This window comes from Vanellus vanellus (assembly GCF_965231255.1).
Source record: "Vanellus vanellus genome assembly, chromosome: 16".
NCBI lineage: Eukaryota > Metazoa > Chordata > Aves > Charadriiformes > Charadriidae > Vanellus > Vanellus vanellus.
In genome coordinates this window covers 13,909,258-13,933,458 of record NC_138921.1, presented here as the reverse complement: position 1 = coordinate 13,933,458, position 24,201 = coordinate 13,909,258, and the positions used below count along the sequence as shown (strand labels likewise).

The 24,201-nt window shown below is 51.3% G+C and overlaps 2 protein-coding genes across 2 annotated transcripts; one reads left to right on the top strand and one right to left on the bottom strand.

Annotated features, from left to right (window-relative positions):
* Window positions 1–1,317: 1,317 nt before the first annotated feature.
* Window positions 1,318–14,668, top strand: CAMKK2 (calcium/calmodulin dependent protein kinase kinase 2). The gene is made up of 17 exons (XM_082491870.1): window positions 1,318–1,439; window positions 1,849–2,338; window positions 3,100–3,147; window positions 3,569–3,622; window positions 3,783–3,834; window positions 4,303–4,436; window positions 5,109–5,145; window positions 5,952–5,973; window positions 6,267–6,355; window positions 6,591–6,790; window positions 6,881–6,934; window positions 7,412–7,485; window positions 8,043–8,130; window positions 8,368–8,463; window positions 9,039–9,167; window positions 10,878–10,978; window positions 11,356–14,668. The coding sequence occupies exons 2-17, from the start codon at window positions 1,898–1,900 to the stop codon at window positions 11,426–11,428; spliced, it is 1,692 nt and encodes a 563-aa protein (XP_082347996.1). The 5' UTR covers window positions 1,318–1,439; window positions 1,849–1,897; the 3' UTR covers window positions 11,429–14,668.
* Window positions 14,669–15,628: 960 nt separating this feature from the next.
* P2RX4 (purinergic receptor P2X 4) lies at window positions 15,629–22,611 on the bottom strand (the record flags this gene model as incomplete). The annotated part of the gene is made up of 12 exons (XM_082491781.1): window positions 15,629–16,322; window positions 17,022–17,117; window positions 17,208–17,273; window positions 17,360–17,453; window positions 18,900–19,036; window positions 19,373–19,514; window positions 19,621–19,701; window positions 19,886–19,982; window positions 20,448–20,520; window positions 20,615–20,686; window positions 21,712–21,859; window positions 22,481–22,611. The coding sequence occupies 12 exons, from the start codon at window positions 22,609–22,611 to the stop codon at window positions 16,290–16,292; spliced, it is 1,170 nt and encodes a 389-aa protein (XP_082347907.1). The 3' UTR covers window positions 15,629–16,289.
* Window positions 22,612–24,201: the final 1,590 nt, after the last annotated feature.

Genomic DNA, 24,201 nt, shown 5'->3' with positions numbered 1-24,201 from the left:
CAATTAATCAGCTTTGATATGTTTATCCTGGTCAAGCCAATTAACTCCGGCCGGCCAGGGCATGCTCTTCTCTCAAGTGTTGCGGAGACTTCATCGCTCAGTTTGCTTCAGCCTGGCAAAGTTTAGCACGAACCCTTGGAAATTCAGATGTAGGCGATGCTCTTGAGGCGGGATGGGATGCCCGGCTGTGCCGTGCCACCGCCGGGGACCAGTGCCACGGCCGGCGATGGTCCTGGGGTGGCTTCATCCCGGGGCCATGCCAATAAGCTGCCTTTTTTGGTACGGCCGCGGTGCAGGGTGAGGGTACAGGGCACGGCATTCGGGATCGGCTCCGGCTTCGGGGGACGGCTATTTATATATGTGCCCGCTGGCGGGGTGCCCAAAGCAAGCCAGGCAAATGGCAACCGGCCTCGAGACGCGTCCCTGTGGGCTCAGGATGAATCCGGGCGTGTGTGGGGGGGTGCCTGTTTATTTGTGTCCATTTTGGGTGTGCATGAAAAGATGCTGCCGTGGCTGCCAGCAGCGCCGGGAGGGGTGGGGGGGCGGATTTTGCTGCCACGGTGCCCGAGACGTGGAGCCCCGGCTTGGCTCGGCTGGCAGCTCCCGGCAATCTTGCCCAGCAAAGTCCCAGCCGGGAGCGGATTCAGCCCCACGAAACGCGGCGTTTCTGAAATAGTTTGTCCTTGTTGCTGTTCGTCGGCTTATTTATAGCCTTCGCATCCCCTGCGTTTCTCTGCGCCTCGAAGCAGCGAGCGGCGCTGGGTCAGCTTTAGCTCCGGGCCGATCCCGCTCCAGCAAAAACACTCTGGTTTATAGACCTGTGTTGAAAACAGCAATTAGGCCATTGTGAAGCCTTGAGGAAGGGGGAGACGATTTGGTTTCTGCACTTGACCCGTAATTTCTGCTGGGCTGATTCAGAGCGGTTGTGCTGCGGGTGCAGCACGGAAACTTCAATGGAGATGAGTGGAGCTAATTTTAACCGGCCGCCTCGCCGAGGTGTGGGAACCAGGCAGAAAAATGCCTCAAACCTTGTTCCTGCTTCTGGGCTGTTTGTTTCGGGATTTTTTTTTTTTTTTTCTTTGCTTGCTTCTGCAGCAGCTCATTAACCTAGAAATTAAAATCAGCATTGGCATTGTGGCAGCGAAAAGCGATGGTTTATAACCAACCATCGAACTGCCCCGACTGCTGCGGGGCACCCAGCATGTGTTAATTACACTGTTTTCTCCCCTTTTAAAATTATTATTTAAGTGTATATATATTTTTTTTTTTAATTCTTTGTTGCTAACAGAATTGTTCTCTCATTTATCCCAAGGTTCGGGAACCTGATTTTTGCACGGAAGTCCAGAGGGAACCCGGGGTGAGGAAGAGAACTTGCTGGCAACGATGGGCTGCGGGAGGAGGCAGTGAGCTGGGGGGGCCGATCCTGCACCCCACGCTTGGTAAGTGGGTCTCAGTGCCCCTGAACTGCTTCATTTGGGGGGTGTTTGGCAGAGACGTGTCCTCTCCCACTACTGGACCGAGCAGTAAAGCGAGGAACTGAGCAGTATTTATGCCAGCATAGTGCAGGACCTGAGAAATACCCCTTTTGGGGTATTTCTACAGCAGAGATGATGGGGTGGTTATTCCCTGGAGGCGTTTAAATAAAAGGGATGGAAGGAGCAGCCCGGGGACCCCTTCTTGGGGTCTGCCCCATGACAAGGTGGGTGCACAGCCCTGGTGCCATCCTGTGCTGCTGCCCTTGGCGTTACCATCCCCTCTGGGGTGTATAAATTAATCTGTAGAGTAACGACGGGCGGGAGGAAATCCCACTTTCCAGGGGAGCCCAGCTGAGCCGCCCCGTGTTTGCAGGTGAGCCTCCCCGTCGCAGCGTGGCCGGGATGAGGCCGTCGGTCACACCATGCCATCATGCGTCCCCGGCAGCTCGCCCGCCCCGTGGCCCCTCTGCCGTGACGGAGGCTGCGGCCACCGAGTGCCCGGGCCACCGCAGAACCCCCCGCCGCTGAGTCCCCGCCGCCCCGGCATGGCCTCGCTCATCGTGGTGACCGAGTACGACGCCACGGGGAGCGCGAGCGAGGAGGAGGAGGAGATGAACGCGCCCCGCGGTGAGGGTTTTGGGGACAACCGGGAGCCGAGGGCAAAGCTGCACCTCTCCGGCCGAAAGCTCTCCCTGCAGGAGCGGTCGCAGCCTGCCCGCTCGCCTGGGAACGGTGATGGCACCAATGAACGCTTCATCTACCCGTCCCTCCCTTACTCTCCGGTGACGTCCCCGCACTCCTCCCCACGGCTGCCGCGGCGGCCGACGGTGGAGTCAAACCGCGTGTCCATCATGGGACTGCAGGTGAGGGGGAGTCATTGCTACTCCCGCGGTTCTCCTGCCCCCGTCCACCTGGATTTCCCCCACTGTGGCATTGCTTCTCGCTTGTTTTTTTGGGATAAACCCCTGCAGCATGGTCACAGATGTGCAGTGGGAAGCGGTGGGATGTCCTGGTCCATCCTGAGCCGTGGGGACAGCCCCCGGGGAGGTGGCACCCAGCGGCTCGCCACGTTTTGTGCCTTTTGTAGATGCCATCAGCTCTCACGGCTGCGTTTCGGGGGAGCCGGCGGCATGCCGCAATTTTCTTCTTCTCCCCCTTAAAAATAAAAAAAGAAGAAAGACCCACTGAGATCTAAAGAGGAAATGTCCCTGCCTGCCCCCAGCCTGCCGGCGCTGACAGAAAACAGGCAGCGAGCGGCTGCTTTGCCCATAAGAAATAAAAATATTCAGCAGCGGGTCACCAGAATTAAACCCCCCCGGGGCTCTCCTGGCTGCCGATCCCCACCGCCGCCCACCCGTCGTGCGCTCTCGTTCCGTGTGAGCGGACAATATTGCCTGCCCAGCCGTTAACATTTGCAATTAGCCCTCTATAAACACGCCGACGCGTGGCCGGGCGGCTGCTCTTTATGGCTCATGAACCAAAGGTGCGCAGCCCCGAGCGGTGCCCGGGCAGAGCAGAAAAAGGGCGCGAGTTTGCAGAGAGAGTTTTGCTGGAGGTTTAAAAGGAGGAGAGCAAACGCGAGCGGTTTCGTGGCTCACGTCGGACCCCTCGTCTCTCCCCGCAGGACTGTGTGCAGCTCAACCAGTACAAGCTGAAGGATGAGATCGGGAAGGTGAATATTGGCCAGGTTTGGGGTGGGACAGGGGGATTTGGGGCGGGAGGGTCCTGGGATGGCTTTTGCTGTTGAGCCGGTGAGATGGCGGCTTCAGCTGCTCACCACGGCAGCTCAGTCGCCTCCTCGCTGCGACACTGGTCCCTTCTGGGTGGTGCCGACTGAATAGTATATATTTTTAAAATTGTTACTAACTTTCCCCGTTCCCCCTCCCTCCCTCCCACAAAATGGGGTATTTGAAGCTTTTCTTTGCCGGCGGTGTGATGCCAGAGCGTACACCCTGCTAGTCCCAGCATCCCACACCAGCTCCGTGATCCCGGTGGGGACGGGTTTGCAGAGGAGCCTGGAGCCCGGTGTGGTGCTGTGGGGTTTTTTTTTGGACTGTCCCTAACTGGTCCCCCATGGTTGTGCCCCTCTCTAGGGCTCCTACGGGGTGGTGAAGCTGGCCTACAACGAGGATGATAACACCTACTATGTGAGTAGTGTGCAGCCCCGGAGCCCACAGTGGGGTGGGTGGGATGGGGATGGATCCCCTCCGCTGAATCCCTGCCCGGCTCTGTGCTGGCCCCATCCCACCAGCCCAATTTTATCCTCGATTTCCCTCAAATACCATGGGTTTTTTTCCCCTGTTGCAGGCAATGAAGGTCCTCTCCAAAAAGAAGCTGATGAGACAGGCGGGTTTCCCCCGTAAGTGGCATAAAAGCTTTGGGGTGGGAGATAACCTCTGATATCAATGCGGGCTGGGGGATGGAGGGATGGAGAGCAGCCCTACCGAGAAGTACTTGGGGGTACTGGTGGATGAAAAGCTGGACATGAGCCGGCAATGTGCGCCTGCAGCCCACAAAGCCAACCCTATCCTGGGCTGCATCCCCAGCAGCGTGGCCAGCAGGGCGAGGGAGGGCATTCTGCCCCTGTGCACTGGCCCAGGTTGCCCAGAGAGGTGGGAGATGCCCTATCACTGGAAACGTTCCAGGTCAGGTTGGACGGGGCTCTGAGCAACCTGCTCTAGTTGAAGATGTCCCTACTCGTTGCAGGGGGGTTGGACTAGATGGACTTTAAAGGTCCCTTCCAACCCAAACTATTCTATGATCCTATGCTTTGGGGACCCTGGGGGCTTGTTCCTGGCCGGACACCCCATCTTTGCCTTTCCCACAGGCCGCCCGCCGCCCCGCGGGGCCAAGGCTGCCTCCGAGGGCTGCCTGCAGCCCAAAGGGCCCATCGAACAGGTCTACCAGGAGATCGCCATTCTGAAGAAGCTGGACCACCCCAATGTGGTGAAGCTGGTGGAGGTGAGCACCCGCTGGCCGTATGCCATGGCTGCCCCTTCCCAAAACCCACCCCGAGCGTGAAGGAGCCTGGATGCTGTGGGGATGGGCTACACCTTGGCTTGGGCAGAGGGGCTGGGATGGCTGTGGCAGGTCCTGCCTGCAGGATACTCGTGTTTTCCCTAGCTTAAAAGGTTCTTTATTCCCCCTCCGACCCCCAGAAAGAGGGTTTTTTTTCTTCCCTGCCTGGAAAGGGAAACGGAGAAAAATGTTGCTGCCTGGAGCAGCAACAAATGGAGGAAACAAGTGCTCAGATGGGTTTTGGGGGAGGAACTGGTGTTTCTGCTGGTTCTGTGGCGCAGTTGTCCTGCCCTCCGCCCACTAACTGTATGAAACGGTCCAAAAATCAAGAATTAAGGATGTGCGGGCTGGAGTTTATTTGGCTCATGAGTCAGATGATGCTTCCTGTGTGTTTTAAATATTTACTTCCTTGAAGTACAGCTATATCTCTGTCCTCTTTTTTTTTTTTTTTTTTTCCCCCCCACCCCTTGTGGGTGGAAGCTCGGAGATGAGCAGACCATGCTAACGGTGCAGATGGTGCAGAACTGAGATGGCCTCAAAGTCAAAAAAAATCACAGTGTTTCATTTGCAAGGTTTTTCGGTGCCGTTTAATTTCCTTTCCACTTCTTTCGGCAGGTCCTGGATGACCCCAGCGAGGACCACCTGTACATGGGTAACTGCCCACTGCCCTGTGGCGCTCGTGGGGTGTCAGCGGGACGGGGGTTTGCCAGGGCAAAGGGTTACCCCACACTTTGGGGTGGCTGCATGTGGGGTTGGGGCCCTCCTCCAGAGCGGGTATGGCCTGGACGTGCTGGAGGAGCAAATCACCTCTAATGGTCAGCGCAAACGGGATCCAGTCTGGGTTCAGAAAGGAGACAGGAGTGCTTTATAGGCTTTAATTTGACATCAGGGCATGCTTTGTCGTGAGAGGTACCAGCATGTGTGTTCTCAGCTTTGAAGCCGGGCTGCTGGAAAGTAGCTTCATTTCTTTGGCTTCGAGAACAAGGCACATGTTAATTACCCACTGTACAAATGAGCTCATTCCCAACCTGTCTTGCAGACTGCAGTGGTCTGCTTGATGTAAATACACGTGCTTTTGGAGGAGGAATTTCTTTTCCATCGTTTATGTTCAGCCTGAGGAGTGTGTGACGCCTTCATGGCCAAGTGCAGAGCTTTGCTCGGAGCGTGGACTTGGCCTTGGTCTTGCAGGCAGACTTGAGGGTTTCAGGGTGCCTTGTGGAGGGTGTTTCGTGATGCTGAAGCTGCAGCATTAAGAAGGTAGTTGGCAGCATCCCCTTAATTAAAGACAGAAACATGCAAAATGGTGTGTGCCTTGCATAAGATAGCATCTCTTTTTTTTTTTTTTTAATATTGTTTTCATAATTTCATCATCAAAATAATTGCTTTTGTGCTGGGACTGTGCTCGCAGGAGCTCTAATCTGTAAGTGATCGGTAATCACCTTCTCTTTTGTGTTTCAGTGTTTGAACTGGTGAAGCAAGGGTGAGTATTGAATTCCAGATTTAAACCTACTAAAGCATGAACGTGAGACGGGTTTGCGGGTCGCACAGCTCGGCCACCTCAGGCGGGCTCCAGATGCAGAGGCGATGGGGAGGTTCACGATGGGTCTCCTATGGATTTGGGTAGCATCTGCCCAACCCAGTTACAGTTCTGCACACCCACAAGTGCACCTCCGTTTGAGACCACGTGCTGTCGCTGACTGGCAGCAAAGCCTCCGGGACCTGTTTTGACACATCCGGATGGGGAACAACCTCTGTTCTTTGTTGCCTTTGCAGCCCGGTGATGGAAATCCCAACCCTGAAACCTCTCAGCGAGGACCAGGCTCGGTTCTACTTCCAGGATCTGATCAAGGGCATTGAATACTGTGAGTGTCTGTGCAAAAAGAAAAGGATTTCTTATTTTTATTTTTTTCTAAACGCGCGGGGCTGGACTTTCACCTGGTGTATGGTGCCATTTCCAGTGGCTCATGCTACTGCACGGGGGTTTTTGAAGCTGGGGCTGGTGATGGTTAGCAGAAGGCTTAGAGCTGCACTTCGTGGCTCCTTTGCTGCAGACCGCTGCTGCTGCTGCTGAATTGCCTCTTTTTCCTTTGGCCGCAGTGCACTATCAAAAGATAATCCACCGGGATATTAAACCTTCCAACCTCCTCGTGGGGGAAGACGGGCACGTCAAAATCGCTGACTTCGGAGTGAGCAACGAGTTCAAGGGAGCCGATGCCCTCTTAACCAACACGGTGGGCACCCCCGCCTTCATGGCACCGGAGACGCTCTCGGAAACCAGGAAAATCTTCTCTGGAAAGGTGTTTAGTAGCAATTTTAAGGTTTTTGGACTAACGTTCCTTGCACACACTGTGTATTGCAGATCTAACTATCCTTTCTCCTCTCCGCAGGCTTTGGATGTCTGGGCCATGGGGATCACGCTGTACTGCTTCGTGTTTGGGCAGGTAATGAGACTGATTTTTTGAGCGCTGTTGGTGGTCTGGGGGGGTTTCCCGTGTGCCTCCCGCGTGCTGGGTACACGGTGGGATTTGCACCCTGCGCCCCTGTTCGAGCAGTCGGGAATTGCCGAGGGGAGACGGGGATGTGTGGGTGGAAATGGGAAACCTCTGCCGGTCCACGGGATGGGTGCAGCCAAAAGGACCGTGTTTCTTTTTTTCCCCGGGGAAAAAAAATCTGTGCCTGGCCAGATTTTTTAGGAGAGGAGCTGTTGTAGTGATGTGGTCATTTTTAGCCAAATGCTGTTTTCCTGGCGTTTAAAAGAAGACGTTGATTTAATAGGAAACCTTTTGGTATTTCCCTATAACTGGCTCCTTGCTCTCCACCAAACCCTACGAGATCCCAATGCCCGACTGGCTGCCCCACTGCGGCTTCGTAACGGAGGTTGTTGCTTTTCTCATTGCTCTTTTTTTTCTTCGTGGTAGTGCCCTTTTATGGATGAACGGATCCTGAGTTTACACAATAAAATCAAGACCCAAACGTTGGAGTTCCCAGACCAGTAAGTACCCAAAACCCCCAACCCTCAGCCCTTATTTTAAAGCTCTTCTGAGCCGTTTCTCAGGCACTGCCTGGGTGGGCCTGGCCCTGCTCCACTGCCGTTCTGCAAAACTGGGGCTCTGAGCCCTTCTGTTGGCCCTCGGCCCTGGAAAACTTCCTTTGCACGAAAAACGAAGGCAACATCTCTCGGTTTGCAGTTGCTGAAGAAGGAGCGATTGAAGTTGCAGAGGCGTTTGAGGGAACGAATTAACCTCTGCAGTTGTTGCCTGTTGGGTTTTAGCCCAAGTGGAGTTGATGTCGGGCTCTCCCAGCCCTGTACATGTGGGATCACTCTTCGGATTGCCCAAAAAGGGGATATTTTGCTTCTCTGGGGGTAGTTGGGAAGGAAGGGCCATGTGGCACCTGAGTGTGCGCGAGTACCTGGAGCTGCATCCCTGCCAGGGCTGGGGTCCAGCCTCAGTCTGCCCAGGAAGGCCCTCGGTGGCTGGGACCGGGGTGAAGAAGAGAAGGAGCATCCGCCCCCTTCCCCATCTCATCTCTCCCCTCTCCTTTCCCCAGGCCAGAAATTACGGACTTCTTGAAGGATTTGATTACACGGATGCTGGATAAAAATCCCGAATCTAGGATTTCCGTCCCAGAAATCAAGGTACTGACCCAACCCCCTGGTGTTGGCTGTGGCTTCACTTGTGTTGAGTTCTCCTTTTTTTGGGAGTCAGTTTGATCGCGCCAGGCTAGGTCCTCCCCCTGTGCCCAGGACCCCTGGGCAGGTAAGTCCCAGCTCCTTCCCCTGCTCTGGGACCTGCTCAGCTTTGGGACCTTTGGTGCCTAGAGAAGTCACAGGCAAAAGGAAATCCCCTGAGTACAGTATTTCCTCTGCTACCAGGAAAGTACTGTGCAACAGCCTTTCACAGGAGATTTCTGGTCCTCCGCCCCTGCGAGAGCCTGGAAGGGGCGAGAAGCTGAGAAAATGGAGACTAAGGTAGGGGGAAAGGATTGCGGGGAAATTGGTGAACTGTTTTGTTCTCCTCCTGCAGCCGCCCAAGGTGCCAGGTGTGTGGGCAAGGAGAAAGAGGGGTTTCTGCCTTCTGTTGTGCATTAATTCAGGTCCAAGACCGGTAATTCAGGTCCAAGACTAGGACTCCGTGGGCCTCCCCATCACTACTGCTCATACATACGGTCAGGAATAAATCGCTCCTGCCTCTTGGTGCTGTCTCGTCCGTAAGATGGGAGTGAAAATAGGTCTTCTTCCCTAAAACCCACTGAGATGCCCAGTGCTGTAGGTCACCAAGGTTACTGCTTGGTTGCGTAGATGGGGCCAGCGCTGGCTCTGGATGAGCCGCATCGCGGCATTTTCCGCTCCGGGCTGAGCCGTTCCCAGCGGTGCTGGGGTGAGCTGGCTCGCTGGAGAGATGGCACGTCTGTCCCCTGCTCCCTGGTATTTCAGGAGCATGTAGGGGCCGTAGCTTGGGTGAGGAGATGCGTTTGCCAGGCTGGTGTTGTTTGAGTTACGAAAAAGAGGAAATCGTTCCTGACAGGCTGTGTTATTAATTGAAGTTGCACCCTTGGGTCACCAAGAACGGAGCGGAGCTGCTGCCCACGGAGGATGAGAACTGCACCCTTGTCGAGGTGACGGAGGAGGAAGTGGAGAATTCGGTCAAGCACATCCCAAGCCTGGCCACCGTGGTGAGTACGAGGGAGGTGATGGTCTGCGGACTCACACCGGGGTCCGTGCTGCCTCCCAGGGCAGTCCCGAGCAGCCGGAGCTCCATGCTGAAGGCCAAAAGCTTTGGGCAGGACTAGGGCAAAGACCTTCCCTCGGTCAGAAACAAGAGCTGCAAGATGGTGTCTCAGCATCTTGCTGGATGTGGCCATACCCTGCGGCGCGGGGAAATATTTCAGAGCGGTCCCAAAGGGACGTGTCAGCGGGTTGCCGGTCTCCACACTTGAGCTGGCTGCCTAAATATCACTGTATTTGCTCAGGGCACAAGAGCATCTGGTCCAGGACCTGCCCGTGGCCGGGAGTGGGTGTTTTGGCCAAGCACAATTAGCTCCTGCCCTGCTCTGCCGGTCTGGCCATAGGGGCTGCGGGATCTCCATCTTCCCAGGATGGAGATTTTATCTGGGCCACGGCGCACGCCAGCCCCCGCCTGCAGCTATTCTTGGGGAATTCATCTCATCTCTTTTCAAGCTCATATTTTTATTCTCTGCAACCCGCTGTGGTGGTGGTGAGAACTGCAGCGTAACCCTGCCCTGTGTGGAAAGTGAAATCCTTTGGGGTTTTGAACCTAATGATTTCTTTGGGGCCCTGCTAGCCCTCATGCTAGGAGAAACAGTGAGCGACCATTCGCAGTTCCCCAGCCTGGCATTATCTGCCCGCAGACACCCAGGCTGTGATTTCTTTGAAGTACAGGTCTCCCTTTGAAGCCCCCTTTCCATCTCGTGGCTGTGCCCACGTCTGGCTCCATTTCTGGAGCTCTCTCCTGCTTCTGTACCCCGCAGAAGTCTCTTCAGCTGCAGATACGTTAATATGCAAATGCACCTTGCGCCGCTCAAGCTGAAAAAACAAATCTTGCTCTAAGGAAATCACCATTGATGGGGGGGGGTTCCCCCCTTTCTCCTGTTCGGAGGTGACTTGCTGCGATTGCAGGGAGGATGGCTCAGTGCTCCCGGCCCCGTTGAAAATCCGGGTGTGTTTAGCACAGCTCGGGGCAAATGAGTTTTTACTGCGGCTTTTGCCTCTTAAATAACGCACCACCTCCAGGCAGATCTTCTATTTTCCCATTTGCATTTGTTATTCGAAATTACCCTCCAGGTGCCTGATCTTTGTGCGTCCAACTGCAGGCGTTAACGCTCGAATACGAGATTCCCGAGATTCCCGTGGTTTCGACTCTTTTTTTTTTTTTTTTTTTTTTTGAGAAATAGGAATCTTGGGCTTGATTTTAGTTTTAGTAAACGTTAAGGCAAAATTGTGACAGTTCTTTCCTTCCCTTCTCCCTATCCAATGAATCCTTCTGCCAGGTAATTGTGGGGAACTGGGAATTTGCAGGTACTGGATGCAGTAATCGGTAAAACCTACTTCTGGGGGGAGAAAATCTTCCCAGACTTGGCTTTGCTCTCCTTTCCAGCCTCTCACACCTCGTTTGGCTCTCATCTGCCTGTTTAGTTGTCGCACCGTGGGTTTCCGACGAGGATACAGCTCCTGTATTAAGCAGCTGGAGGCTTGTAAACATGCTTCCGTGTTCTTTTTTTTCTTTTTTTTTTTTTTAAAAATAGATAACTGACTTGTTTTCAGTAGTTTTCTTAATTACCTGAGCATGAGAGTTGGGTGTTCCTGTTGCTCTTGAATGAAAGGAAAGCGGTAGCACCCTGACGAACTCCAATCTGGTCTTGCAGATCTTGGTTAAAACGATGATCAGGAAACGATCCTTTGGGAACCCGTTCGAGGGGAGCAGGAGGGAGGAGCGGTCGTTGTCTGCCCCTGGGAACCTGCTGCCGTAAGTGTCATCATGGCCTAAAAAGGACGTTTGCCGCTTGTCTTCTGCTTGGGAAATTGCTGCAAAACACAGGAGGAGAATTTGAGGCGCTGGGCTTTCAGTTTTTCATGTGGGGCCATGGCTGGGACATGTCTGTGGGGACATGTCCGACCCATATCGCTTTGTGGGATGATTTTCGTGACATCCTGCCCCTCCCGTGGGCTGAACAGCATCTTTATATGGCACTTCCAGCCTGTTACAGGGGAGGTGGGGGGAGACAACGTGTGTGCAGGGTCCCAAAGGTCCCGTTGCGGGGAGGGGGCAGATACTGGTGTCTCATTGTCTGCTTTGCCTTTTTCTGAGTCACTCAGCAACTGTTTTATTTCCTTTTAAAACAGGAAACAAGGCAGCGAAGATAATCTGAAATGCAATGACTTGCCCAACGTGGGAGAGGAGGAACTTCTTTCGTGAACATCGACTTTACGGTTCTGTTCAGCAACTTGGTCCAGGGCACATTATGAAAGTGTGCAGCTGAGGATGAGTGACATTAACAGAGCCTACACCAAACACAGCATGACATGGCGCCATTTCAGTATAATGCTGGAGGTAGAGCTTACATAGCAGCATGTTATAAGACATCCGACTACTTGTCATAAACATTGAACATCTCCGATCGCTTGGACCGCAGACTTCTTGTGGGAGAGGTGCTGGCTGACAGCAGAGAGGTGAGCTGTCGGGTTGAGCAGCAACAGTGCTTTGCAAAAAAAAAAAAAAAAAAAAAGCAGTCAAACAAAAAATGCATTTGGAACTGCTTTTACCTGGTTTTAATGCCAAATAATTTCCGGGGACTAACGCCAGCATCCCAGGGGTGTTGTATGCCCGTCGCGTAGTCGGTGGGCACACGCAGAAGGGTGAAGCTTTTGCCAAGTGGCAAACACGACAGTCGAAACTACACGTGCGCACTTTGAGAGTCCGCGACCTACCGGAAATGTTGTTGCATCTATTTCTCTCGTCGTTCTGGTTTGTTTTTAATTGACACCTTTTTAACTGCATGGGAACAAAGCAAAAACCCACCTTTTCAGCTTTTTTAAAGAATGCCTGCCTTTGTGAGCCAAGTTGTGTTAAACAGCATCTTCCGGGCTTTCAGAAAGTGAGGTTAATTGCCTCCTAAGGTAATTAACACCTTTCCTAAGGTCTTGGTGTGGCTGGGACTTGGTAAGTCGAGTATTCAGTGTATGAAAGGCAAAGGTATTTAAGGGCTTAAGTTCAGTCTGAACTATTTTTGCTGCAGACATAGGAGTGAAAGGTGGTGTTTAGCTGAATGTTTGCTTTGAACAGCAGAGGAAGCACTAACAACAGTTTGTTTCTAAACCTTTTACTTGATCTAGGTAGATATATTATTAAATATAAAATTCAGGGTAAAATCCTTCACTTCCATGTACATTACATGGTTTACTACAATTAAAAATAATACCACTTATGCTATTTTTTAAGTATAGACTTAGGGCTTGCTTAGAATTCAAGATCTTAATGAAATATTTAGATTAGCTAGTAATTTTCAAAGAAACTTTTGTTTTCCAAACTCTTAATCTGGATTTTGGGGCCAATGCTATGTATTTTTTGCAAGTTCGTTACCAGTAATTTGTGAACGCCTGTGGATCAGAGGCTTGTTAGTAAATTAAGTGTATACCTAATTCATGGATTGTTTCTTATGAAGAGCTCTTTCACCTTCAGTCAGATTACTCTGATTATTTTGTGGTGCTTGTAAAAAAATAATAATCTATTGTGTGGCGGGAGAGACTCTGGCCTCCGGACTCACTTTCCCAATTTCTCTGTGCTCGGACAAAGCTGGAGAAGGGCAGAGCATGGGTGAGCTGGAGGAGTCAGGGTTTGCTTGAGGAAAGGGGTAAGTACAGTTGTTTTGTGGACGGAGCAGGGGAAGGGGAGGGAAAAGGTCTGACCTCACCTCTTCTCAGCCTGATGTGGTTGTGTGACCTTGAGCGAGGCATTTCAAATGATGGTGTACCCGAAAGAGGGGGAGGATTCAAATGTCCCAAGCATGTAAGGGACTGCTAAGGCGTAATTCTTCACCCTGAGGAAAGAGGCACTAGGAGAGACCCAAGTATTTTGGTTGATGGTAAGATCTGTGCCTGCTACCCCTGGCCAGGGGTGCCCTGCCTTTAGGAAGTGGCTGTCCCCATGTCTTCCTTGATCTTGGGCACCGCAAGCAGCAGCGTGCCAAGGTCTTTGGCCCTGCTGTGGTCAGACCTGGCCCAGGAATTCCTGGTTAGGACAGGTCTCTGTTAAAGCCAGTGCAGCGTTAGCAAGTGTGCAGGTGCCTACACAAACTGTCCCTTTACATCTTTTGATCACTTGAAGCAGTGCTCCCCCTAAATCGCAATTTATTACCGAAACGTTGTGCTGCTGGCCTCTCTCCAAAGCCAGCGACGGTGGTTCGTGGTTTGGGAGCAGTACTATGGAGTTTGGAGCCATAAGATGCGCACTGTTTCCCTCCCGTTTTAGTCCGAGGCTATGCCAAAGCCCTGCAGCATCAGCTATGGGAAAAGCAAACAGGTAACTTGGGTGCCAGCACTACTACAGCTGCCCGCTCCCCCTTTCCTAAACGGGACTTGTCATTGCGGAAACGCGGGCGAGTGGGCGGCTTGGTTCTCTAACCTTGTAAATGGACTTGTTCTGCCAAAAAAGAAAAAACAAAACAAAACAAAACAAAACAAAAAAACCCAAGGGGGATCTGATTATTTATAGCTGTTGCGTAGTAATGTGTGTGGTGTGTGTCGTTACAGGTGAGGTGTAGAGATGCTCTGTGCTGCCTGTCTCCGGGCTGTGATGTGTCAGGTGCCCAGCGAGACAGTTTACATTTACCGAACGGGCTTGCCGGGTGCGACGCAGCTTCTAAGCAGAATAAGCTGTACCCGTTCCTCCATGCCCAGCCACATAGTTACTGGGCCTCAGATAGTACCGTAGGTCAGCGTCTTTCGGCTAGCAGGGGCTGGGTTCGTAAGGAGCCGTAAGCTCAGCACTTCTCTAAGGCGCTCTCCGAAACGATGGTCTCTTAGTGCCAGCTCCGGTAGGGCTGCAGCCAAATGCACACCTCCGAAAGAAACTCGATGTAGATTTTTTGTTCTTGTTGAGTAGTTCTGTTGAAAGCATAAAGCTCGGCTGTGTGAGGAAGAGCTAGCAAAATGCATGACCCGTTAAGAGAAGCTGTACTGTATATATATAAACCTGCTCAGTTCCCTAGCTGCTGTCCCTTAGTAGTGAAGCTAGCTTTTTTTCTTCGAGTGAGGTAAACATTTTGCTTGTGCCTTGGAACTGGGCTGTAGCTTGATTTTCCCCAACTCCCTTCCTTTCAAGCCAGCCCAGTGCTGACTAGGCTTAATGCTGGGTACTAAGCCTTTTTGGCTCTGAAAGCACACAGGAAAGTGCTAAGGGGAAACCAGGCCTTTTGTCTCGAGTAGTTTTTCTCGGTGGTCCCCTCTTACCTATCAGACAATTGATCTGTTTCTTTTCTAAGGTCCTGAACTATTGCTGATTTTTATACTGTTTGTTTAACGACCGAGGCTTGTGTTTCATTCCGACCCCTTTATTATGCATTTAACTTTATCAGGTGTATCAAGTTTAAATACTGTGTATTTACCACTTTTAAATTATATTATCTAAGAAGAAAAAAAAAAACTAAGTGTTTTTCCACACAGCTGTTCAAGCTTCTCTGTACAAGTTGAAATAAATGACATGCAACTAAATCCAGAGTTAGTTGATCAAGCGGAACCATTATCCTGTTTAACTGGTCTTTATAGAGCTCTGAGAGTTTTCCTGTTGGACGAGGAGTCTGAAAGCACCTTCCTCTGTTAGTGAAGTCTGGTGCTGTACCATTACTGGGGACCTTGGGCTAGGACAAGACCAGAGCGGCTCTAGTCACTACATAATCCAACCTGAGCCACTCGCATGCACAGACTGGAGCGCTGACTCTTGGAAAGGCACCGTTTGAGTTGGGGCACTCAGCAGCAGCAGGCAAATAAAGAATAAAACAAAACAATAATGCTGTAGCAAACCCACTGCGCAGAAGTGGAAGGCAGCAGCAAAGGATACTGGAGGTATGGAAGAGGTCCCAGTGCTCTGTAACACTAGAAAAGATTCAGAGAAAGGGAAGAGCTGGACCTTCTCTGCCAGTGTGATCACTAGAGATGCTCAAGGCCACGTGAAGATAAAAAGCCAACAAATTCATTTAAATCATATTATCTAAACCCATTAAATGCAGCGGCCCAGACAGAGGTCTGGGGGTGGTAGTGAAAAGTGTGAGAGGTCTTCCAGGGAGTAATAGCGGTGTTCTTCTGAGCACTTGGTTACTAGCGCTTGGCTAAGCCATGCCAGGCCAACCCACCCTGGCCTCTAGCTATCAAGTCTTTTCCCTTGGAGAGGGTTTTAATGCAACAGACACAGACAAGGTGTTGGGAGAACCAAGGTGGACCAGAAGCTGTAGCTGCAGCCACACTCTCGCTGAGAGAAGCAAGAGGCAATGCAGACAGCAGCACCTGCTTTGACAGCTCTCCAGTAAAATTAAGATGGTTCACTGACCCTAACTTTCACAGGCCCTGGGGAAAAATAAACCAGCAAAACCCAGCTTGCAGGACTCCAAGAGACCTAAGAGAGAACAATATTTTATTTATTAAAAAGAATGTAAATTTTAAAGTAGTACCATAAAAATTAGACAAAACAGAAAAGAAAATATCTATAACCAGTAAGCCATTTACCATAGCACAATGGAACCAGACACTGCTTTGTCTCAGTCTGTGGCCACTGGAGCTTGGAGACACAATTAAATAGTAGGCACAGGCTCAGCTAAGCATCACAATCCTTAAGGGCACAGAAAAGTGATTTGACAACAGCAAGGAGCTGTTCTCCCAAGGTTAGGCAACACCTGGCAGGGGCCATGTTCACTGCAAAGAAGAATCTGTGCCTGTTACCTGGTGCTCTCTGCTACCTGTAAGCTCAGGGAAAGGAGGACTGTCAAAACGACAATGTTGGAGCAGTCCCTGTCCCAGGCTTACCCGGTGCAGAGGCCTGGCATAAAAGCACAATTCTCCCTGTGTCCTTAGTGCAATTAAAGACCAGCAGACAAGGAGCAGACCCGGTTATTCTCACTGGGGTTGGCTCCAGCCAGCAACAGTAGTGAACAGCAGTGAAGAAGGTCCCTTTCTCAGGTTTGTTCTCCCCTTCTTTCCAATGAAGATGGGGTGGGTCTCATGGCGGGGTCAGAGTATCGTTCACAGCAGCAGTTCACAGCAGCAGTTGGTGCTGTAGCAGCAGGAGGTCAGGAGTTTGTTCCATATGTCTCATCGACTCCCTGCAAGGATCAGAGATTACAGTTCTCTGCCAGAAAACTCTTCTTTCTCCCCTTCCTCTCACACAAAACCCCCTGCGCAGGCAAACTACTCTCCCCTACTCACTTTACATTTCCAATGCGACAAGGTCTTTTGATTCAGAAATCCACCCCCTGCAGCAACACTCCCCACCAAGCACAGGGCTGCAGGGCTGGGGTCTACCCTCAGCACCAGTCAGGCAACCCCACTAAATCCTTCTACTGGCCAAACGGATCATTTGGAACCCGAAGGGAGGCGTAGCTGTGGCTGTCATACTGGTCTCAGAAAATACCAACCCATTGAATGGGTTTGTTCACAGCAGCAGGAACCCCCAAAAGCCAAGAAGGAAGGCTTTGATGGGGACCAGAGCCATTGTCTGCAGCTCTCAGAAGGCAACGGCCAAGGACTGCAACCCGAAGGTGCAGTGGGACCATGACAAGTTCTTGAACATACATTCCCCTCTCCAAGAGCGGTTGCCCAGGAAACATGACAATATTTGTTTCTAGTGCTCCTCCTCCCTTGCAACAGCTTTGAGGTAAAAATTAGCTTCTCTGACAAAGTTTCCTCAGAGCTGTGGTTCAAAATCCCTGTTTGATGTGGATTTTCTACATCCTGTTCCAGAAACTCTCCAGCATCAGAAGAGGAAGCAACTTTGCCTTCACTCTGCCTTCATTGATGCTTACCAATTCATAGTCCTCCACATATTTGTATTTCTTCTCCCGATAGTAGTATTTCTTCTTCATGCAATACAGAACAACAATGTCACACAGCACTGTTGCCTAGTGGAGATTGAAAGAGTTTAAGACACCAATCCTCAGAACTGAGGCACAAATCCAGAATTGAGTCCAAGTGCAAACAGCGTCACTTACCACGCCAAACAGCGCTAAGCCAGAGCCGATGTTAATCATGGTAGGAATTACATCAAATTTTCCTGCCTAGAAGATAGTTACAAGGGTGAATAAGTTTTTCAGCATCTCTGAAAGCCCTCACCACAAGGTCCCCAGGGATTAAGTCACCATACCTTTCCAAACACTATGATATCAAAGCGGATGCCATAAGCTTTGACAAGCGTCCGTGACTCAGTGCCATTGCTATCCTTGTAATATTTCGCAAACCTGAAGAAAAGATAGATCAGAGCTTAGCTGGAGATTTTGAGGTTGCTTATGTGATCGTGCAACATCCAGGTGTGTCCCCCATCCCAAGAGGATGGGCTGAACATTCGTACTTCCAGAGACAAGCCCCAAATGATGGGGATTTCATGCAGGCAAGCACATATAGGAGAAAAGCCTAGAAGAGGCAAATTTAAGACAGCAGTTAGCACAAACCAAATCAGTAAACTTGCAAAGCACAGGAAGGGGAGAAAGTTAGCTTTAGTAGGGGAGCAGAAGGACAGCAGGGAAGAAATTCAGCTACATGTGAGAACCAGCCCCCACAGAGGCAAGAAGAAGGCTGCAGGAGTGCAGGCAGCCACGAGAGGGCAGGGCCGGGAGCAGGCAGCGAGGGAGGCAGCACAGCTCAGCCTGGCACACAGAGGCTGCTCCTTGTCCGGCACAACGCGAATCGCCAGCAAATGATAGGGAAAAGGAACGAGAACAAATAAATGAGATCCGACTTACGCCGCCACATGGTTGACTAAGCCAGGAGGAAGCAGAGAAGAGGGTGGTAGAAAAGAGGAAGGATTGGTAAGGGGCTGCACCACGGTCTGGAATTAGCAAGAGCATTTCAGAACCTGCACCAACTGAGCTGCGGTATCTTCCAGCCAGTCCCACCTGACACCCCAAAGACCTGCAGGTCTGGCACCTCCCAAACACACGCTTGTGCTGTCTGCATGACAGCAGCTTCTCAGTGAACTCATTCAAGTTCCACCAAAAGAGATCCCCTGTGCTAAGCGAGAGCTTGTGATTCTAGAAACGAGCATAGCCCTGAGCTGTGTTTCCTCACAAGTGGGACTGTTGCAAGGATCTTGACAGGGTGGCAAATCCATATTCCAATAGCTCTGAGTCTGGATCCAAACTGCTACCCGGCTCTGTGCTGGCAGTTTTACTGGAGGTGCTGGACCTATCTGTACTGGCCAGAATGCATATGTGGTGGTATATGCCAGAAGGATACTGCAGGTGCAGACACGGTCTTCAACTCACAAAGCCACTTCCTAGAGGTTAGTTTTTCCCCTCACACACAGTGAAGGTGCTTCAGTCTCCCACCCCCACACCCCAGCCCCCTCAAATACTGCCCTATCAGCACACCCTGAAACAGTCAGTTCTCACACTGCCACGCCACCCGAGGCTGGCCCAAACAGTCACCCAAATGCTAGTGCAAATATGACTCAGACACTCTGACGCAATCAGTGGAGCTTCACTGACGTCCCCCCTCTGCTGTGTTTGCACACAGCGAAGATCCGACCTGCTCTGTTTTACAGCATCAGAGAAACTCTCCAAGTTTTACAGCACCATCGAAAGTCAAAGACTACCCGCAGCTGCCAGAGGAGCACAGGCAGCCTGTAACACTGTGCCAGTGGTAGACTGAGCCGCAGGGACACCAGGTGCCCTCCATAGCCACATTACCTGAAGTTGTAGCCAGGAGAGACAGTGTGGGCAGGGTCCTTGTTGTCGAGGCGCCGGAAGGAGTACTTTGGCACACAGTGGGAAGCAGCTCTGTCAAGGTTGCAGTCCCAGTTGATCTGCAGCGCCATGACTCCACCCTGCCAAGCAGAAGAGAGAAGGTGAGCAGTCCAAGTGCCTGGCCAGCCCAGCACTAGACTCTCTGCTGACCAGGACCCTGATTTACTGGCCCTCGTCCCAGTCCCAGTTCAACACTCTTTCCCCCTGCTACAGAAGGGCCTTGCACATAACCCCACCCAAAGAACCCAAAGACAAGCATTTGTTAAGTAGATTGACTCCAGTCCCTCTGGCCAGAGCAGCTCTCCATTCAGCAGCTGCTCTGTGTCCTGTGGCTCATGCCACGAGGCAGAGGGGGACAACCACCCACCACTCCTCTTCTACACAGCTGAGGCCCAAGAGAAGAGTCTACCAAATACCTCCACAGCCATTTCCTGGAAGTCCTGCCCTGCAGCTTCAACTATTTTCCCTAAACGGAAGATAGGGCAGAAGGGATCTGTCTTGGAGTCATAGATGCAGTTCTTGAGGTAGGTGGAGTTAATTGTAGGGAGGATGTTTCGCCTACAGGGGAACAGAGAGAGAATATCTGTTGCATCTTCCTCCACTCCTCCAGCTCCCCTTTACTGTCCAGGAGAACAGAGAGCACGATGCCTCACACACTACTTACTTGCTGAAGTTGAATTTGGGGTACCAAATGTTGTTCTTCACCAGAATGGTGAAGTTCTCAGCTTCTCGCAGAAATGCTGGCCTACAAAACAATATGAAAAGTAAATAAGTTTCACTTATATTTTCACAAACAGTACTCTGCAGGGTTCTTGGTGATCACCTCTTCAGCTTTTCCCAATAGTACCTCACAGGGAGAAACATCAGCTGTGTACCCGATAGCCTCCTCTCAGGAGGGCCACTGCAGAGTAGGAACACAGAGCACTCACTTGGGTATATAATAGTCATCCTCCACAGGGCACCATGCAAAGATTTCACAGGTCTTAATGCTGCTGTTGTAGGGTACACACTCCCCAGTCTGGATGCCTGGAAAGACATGTGAATGGAGGTACTACCAAGCAAAAATATCACAGGGCAAACACTGCCTCTGTATCTCCTCACTCTGTAAGGTGAAAGCAATCTGCTCAGAGGTGAAGTGCCAGTACCAAGACCCCCATTATCTTCCATTGCAATTTGTAGTGCAGTTTCAGAGAAGGAAGCATCAGGGCATTTTTCTGAGTCAAATCTTCATCTACGTGAAATACTGCTTCAGGGACTCAAGGTCTTGAGAAAGCCCTCACACGGTTTGCTAACTCACCAAAGCACACATCTATCCAGCATCCACCCAACATAGCCTAAGCCCATCTGCTCTCCCCCAGCAGAAAAATCTGAGCTTCCTTTTCAGTTCTCTTAGGTGTGAGAGAACAAGGAGACTGAAGTGAAATGCTGCTTCCTTCACAGGAGGGAAGGCACAACACAGACTGAAAAGAGCCCTTGCTGTGGGCTTCTTACCATTGCTGTGGGTGCTGACATATCCTGGAACACAGTTGTTCTTCACCTTGCACTCTGTTTTATCATCTGGAAGCTGGAGATGAACAATAATTACACTAAACTCTGCAAACCCTCTCCCCTGCACTCCCACCCACACAAAGCAGGATTAAAGCAGATCCTGTACCTACCTCTGGGCAGCGGCCTTGGCGCTGATTCAGTGTGAGTATCAGATTGGTCATGACAAACACAGCGTTCTCCTCCTGAAGATGCAAAACAAGAAGGAAATTTAAGGGCAACAATCTGCAAAGAGTACCCAAGGCACTGCCCCAAATGTCTTTGTTGACAGAGCCCAGGTGGCCCCGCAGAGGAGACTTGCTTTGGACAGTGCTGGTGTAGCAGAGCAGACTCCCACATGTATTGCCTGATGCCGCTGCCTTTAGGGAGAGGAAGGACTGTGGGACTAGCAACCATTTCCGTCCTCCCACATGGCCCAAATTTCCTCATTAACATTATGAAAACAGAGATCACACAGGTGCTCAGGGGAGTCACAAGGCAGGAGCAGAAATAAAGCTCCAGCTGCAAGTCTGAGCACAACTCCCACTCTTGTTTTGTTGGTTTTTTTCTCAATATGTGTATTAGAAATTTGACCAGTCCTGGTTTGTTTCTTCAGAGAGCACCACTTCCATTATGTTTAGATCTGCACAATTTGGGATCTGTCATTTGCTTCTGCTCCACCAATATGCAAATAGGATTGCTCAGCCAAAATCTGGCTAAATCTGTAACCTTTTCTGCACCACATCTCACGCAGACAGAGTGACCCACGACTAGCAGCTTGGCCGTGCCTGCCAACCCTGAAGGCCACCAGGTGTTGCCCACACAGTGCAGATTCCCACAGACACACACGGTCAATCATTAACTACAGCAATACCTCCTGTTCAGTTCCGCATCAAGTGACTTGCAGGCTATTCCCGGGGTTTCTGCCAACAAGTTAACTTTGTTTGCTTTAGAAAGCAGTAAGAAAGAGGACACATGGTTATCATTGCAACTTTTTCCTGAAGCCTGCGAAATTCTCCCTCCTATACAAGCACACACACAGTCACACTTTTCTTGAAACAAGCTTCCCCAGAGCTAGTGGTGCAGGTGCTCGGAACAATCTGCAACAAAGCAAAGCTTCTTCATTCTCTCATATCAAGGCCACACTGGAGCCGAAGCTGCTCCAGACCTTAGCGGACTTTGGCAGTGCAGTAGATGTTCGCTAGAAAACCCGTGTGGAAGTGACCGATACCTGAGGAGGGATGACATAGTCAGCTACATCCCAGATCCTGGCTCCCAAGGCAGAGGTGTTTGTCAGTATCACTCCTTTCACCTTTGTGGTTACGGAACTGACCACAGAGTCTGTTTCCTGGTAGCCCTTCTCCCACAAAAAGACCCAGCTGCAGGAGAAAAATTGCAAGAAATAAACAACAGAAAACAGGTAAACACCATAAAGCGGCACAGGCGGTGTGAATGTCTCCTTTTTTCATGTGTCACCTGAAAGGGCTGATCCAGGTAGTTTCATAGTGTTTCCCTATGGGGTCACAGGACGAGCAATCTCTCCTCTGATCCCCCCCGAGTGGTTTGCCAGGGTGTAGTTATCACTTTTATGCACAGCGCCACCGGGTGAATGACACTCCCCAGGACGGTCTCTGCTCCTGCGGGGACCTGTCCTCCAAGCAGCCCTACAACCCCAGTTAAGCTGTCCCACCACCCGCTTGTCACCCAGGACCGCCGCCGTGGCCGCGCTCCGGCCTTCCTCAGCCCCGCGGCGGGCGCCTCCCGCCGCCCCAGCCCAGCCCGCACCTCCCTGACAGGAAAAGGCCCGGCAGCCACTTCGCCCTGAGGGAGGAGGCCGATTCCCGCTCCCCCGGCGAGCTCCCAGCGAGGAGCTGCCCTTCTTCCCTCACGGCAGCCGCCCCGAGCCCTACAGCCGCCGCGGGGCTGCCGGCTACCCCCGAGCGCAGTCCGGCGGGAAGGGGAACGCAAGGGCCGGCGGCGGGGCCCAGCCGCCCGCTCACCCGATCACGTAGGCGAGGATGGCGAGCTGCACCCCGCGGTTGATGAGCCCCACTTTGCGGCTGCGGATCAGCACGATACGAGGGGTGTCGTATTCGAAGAGGAAGCTGTGAAAAGCCCCGCACGACACCATGGCGGCCTAAAGCCCGGCGGAACCACAGCGCCCCGAGCAGCCCGGAGAACGTTGCCGCAAGCCCCGGGGCTTGTACCGGCTCTTGATTGCCGGCCCTCCCTCGCCAGCTGCGGGCCGCCGGCCAGCCGCCCGCCCTGCCCGCGGCCGAGGAGGAGGAGGCGGCAGCGGCTGCCCGGAGGCGCCGCAGCTCCCCCCCCCGGCTGTTTTCGGCAGGGAGAAGGGGTTCATGGCCCCCCCGACCCCTCTGGGGCTGCCCGGGATAACCGGGCTCTGCCCTGAGGCCTCCCACTGCTGCAGCTCTGCTGTGCCTTGGGTACGGGGTTGGGAAGCGCAGGCCATCCGGAGGAGGATGCTCTCACCCTAGTCGCTAAATCTGCGGGATTTTCTTTTCCCGTGCTACTCATTGTTAGCAAGTTTATGGGGAGTTTTTCACTTCCATACTGGCCAGACGCGAGTCAACCGTTACCTGGCAGTCTGCTGTGGTCAGCTCTATACTGAGTCTGGGCTATGAAGTCTCATGAAGAAGCTGGACGGATGACCTCAGGCAAGGGCCATCCTGACACCAAGACATGACTTGCAGGCATCTCAGGGCAAGGACAGAGCACCTGCCTGCAAAAGAAAAAAAAAAAAAAAAAAAAGCAGAAGCATATCTAAGACTGTCACCCTCCCATCCACAATGAGCAAATTCTTTCTTTAGCCTCTTGCAGAATTAATCTTTGCTATAAAAGCAGAGATCTGCACCTTCCACCTGATGCCGAGCTGCCCGACACAGTGCTTATTTTAGAATCATCACCATAACGCTCACAACAGCAGGTAAATCCTTAGGAGATGAAGCAAACTGACAAACTGAATTTCAAACAGTATGAACGTATTAGAGACTTTGAATCAGCTGTAGATTAGTAAAACACTATTTATTACAAAAACAGTCAAAACTGAAAGGACCAAAAAAAGGGGAGAGAGGATAAGGAAGAACATATACACAAATGTGAAAGGAAATTAAAATCACAGTCTTAAGTGAATATTCAGTGTAATTCTTTCCAGAAGGAAAATCGGTTCACGTGTCAGAACAGGAATGCATTAATACCAACTGTAATGCTTTCTCACTTTAGATACATAAGATGCTGCAATATGAATGTTAATACAATTAATGCATATTACAACTAAAGATATAATTAGAGCTGGCATAATCTGCCAGCAATATATCTTAAAATATATGTGGGAAATGGCAAACTGCTGGGTTAGCTCAGAAAGAAAAAAGCTTAGTTGAAAGAAGTGCAGAATATACATGTTCCAATCCTTCTCACCTTGTTTCTACAAAAATAGAACACGTCCAAGTATAACAAAAAGAAAGAACTGAAAAGGTGTTGGAGCACAGGTTAACCTACCCTGAATTTGCTGCTCCTTGGCAGCTGTACTTTTGCCCGAAGCATCATAGCACAAAGCAACTCGTGCTGTGCCAAGTTCAGTAGGAGAAGGTGTAGGAGCAAGGCCTGTTTGAAGCTAAGAGCAAACAGGAGGCCAAAGTCCAACATTACAATTTCAATGAGTATGAATGAAATGCCCAAAAATATTACACAAAGATGGTAAAAG

Bases quoted from the DNA above. Each gene is read 5' to 3' on its own strand.
- CAMKK2 (XM_082491870.1), top strand. From the start codon at position 1,898: ATGCCATCATGCGTCCCCGGCAGCTCGCCCGCCCCGTGGCCCCTCTGC. The intron at 3,148-3,568 runs GTGAATATTGGC...GCCCCTCTCTAG, and splicing joins TGAAGGATGAGATCGGGAAG to GGCTCCTACGGGGTGGTGAA. The intron at 5,974-6,266 runs GTGAGTATTGAA...TTGCCTTTGCAG, and splicing joins TTTGAACTGGTGAAGCAAGG to CCCGGTGATGGAAATCCCAA.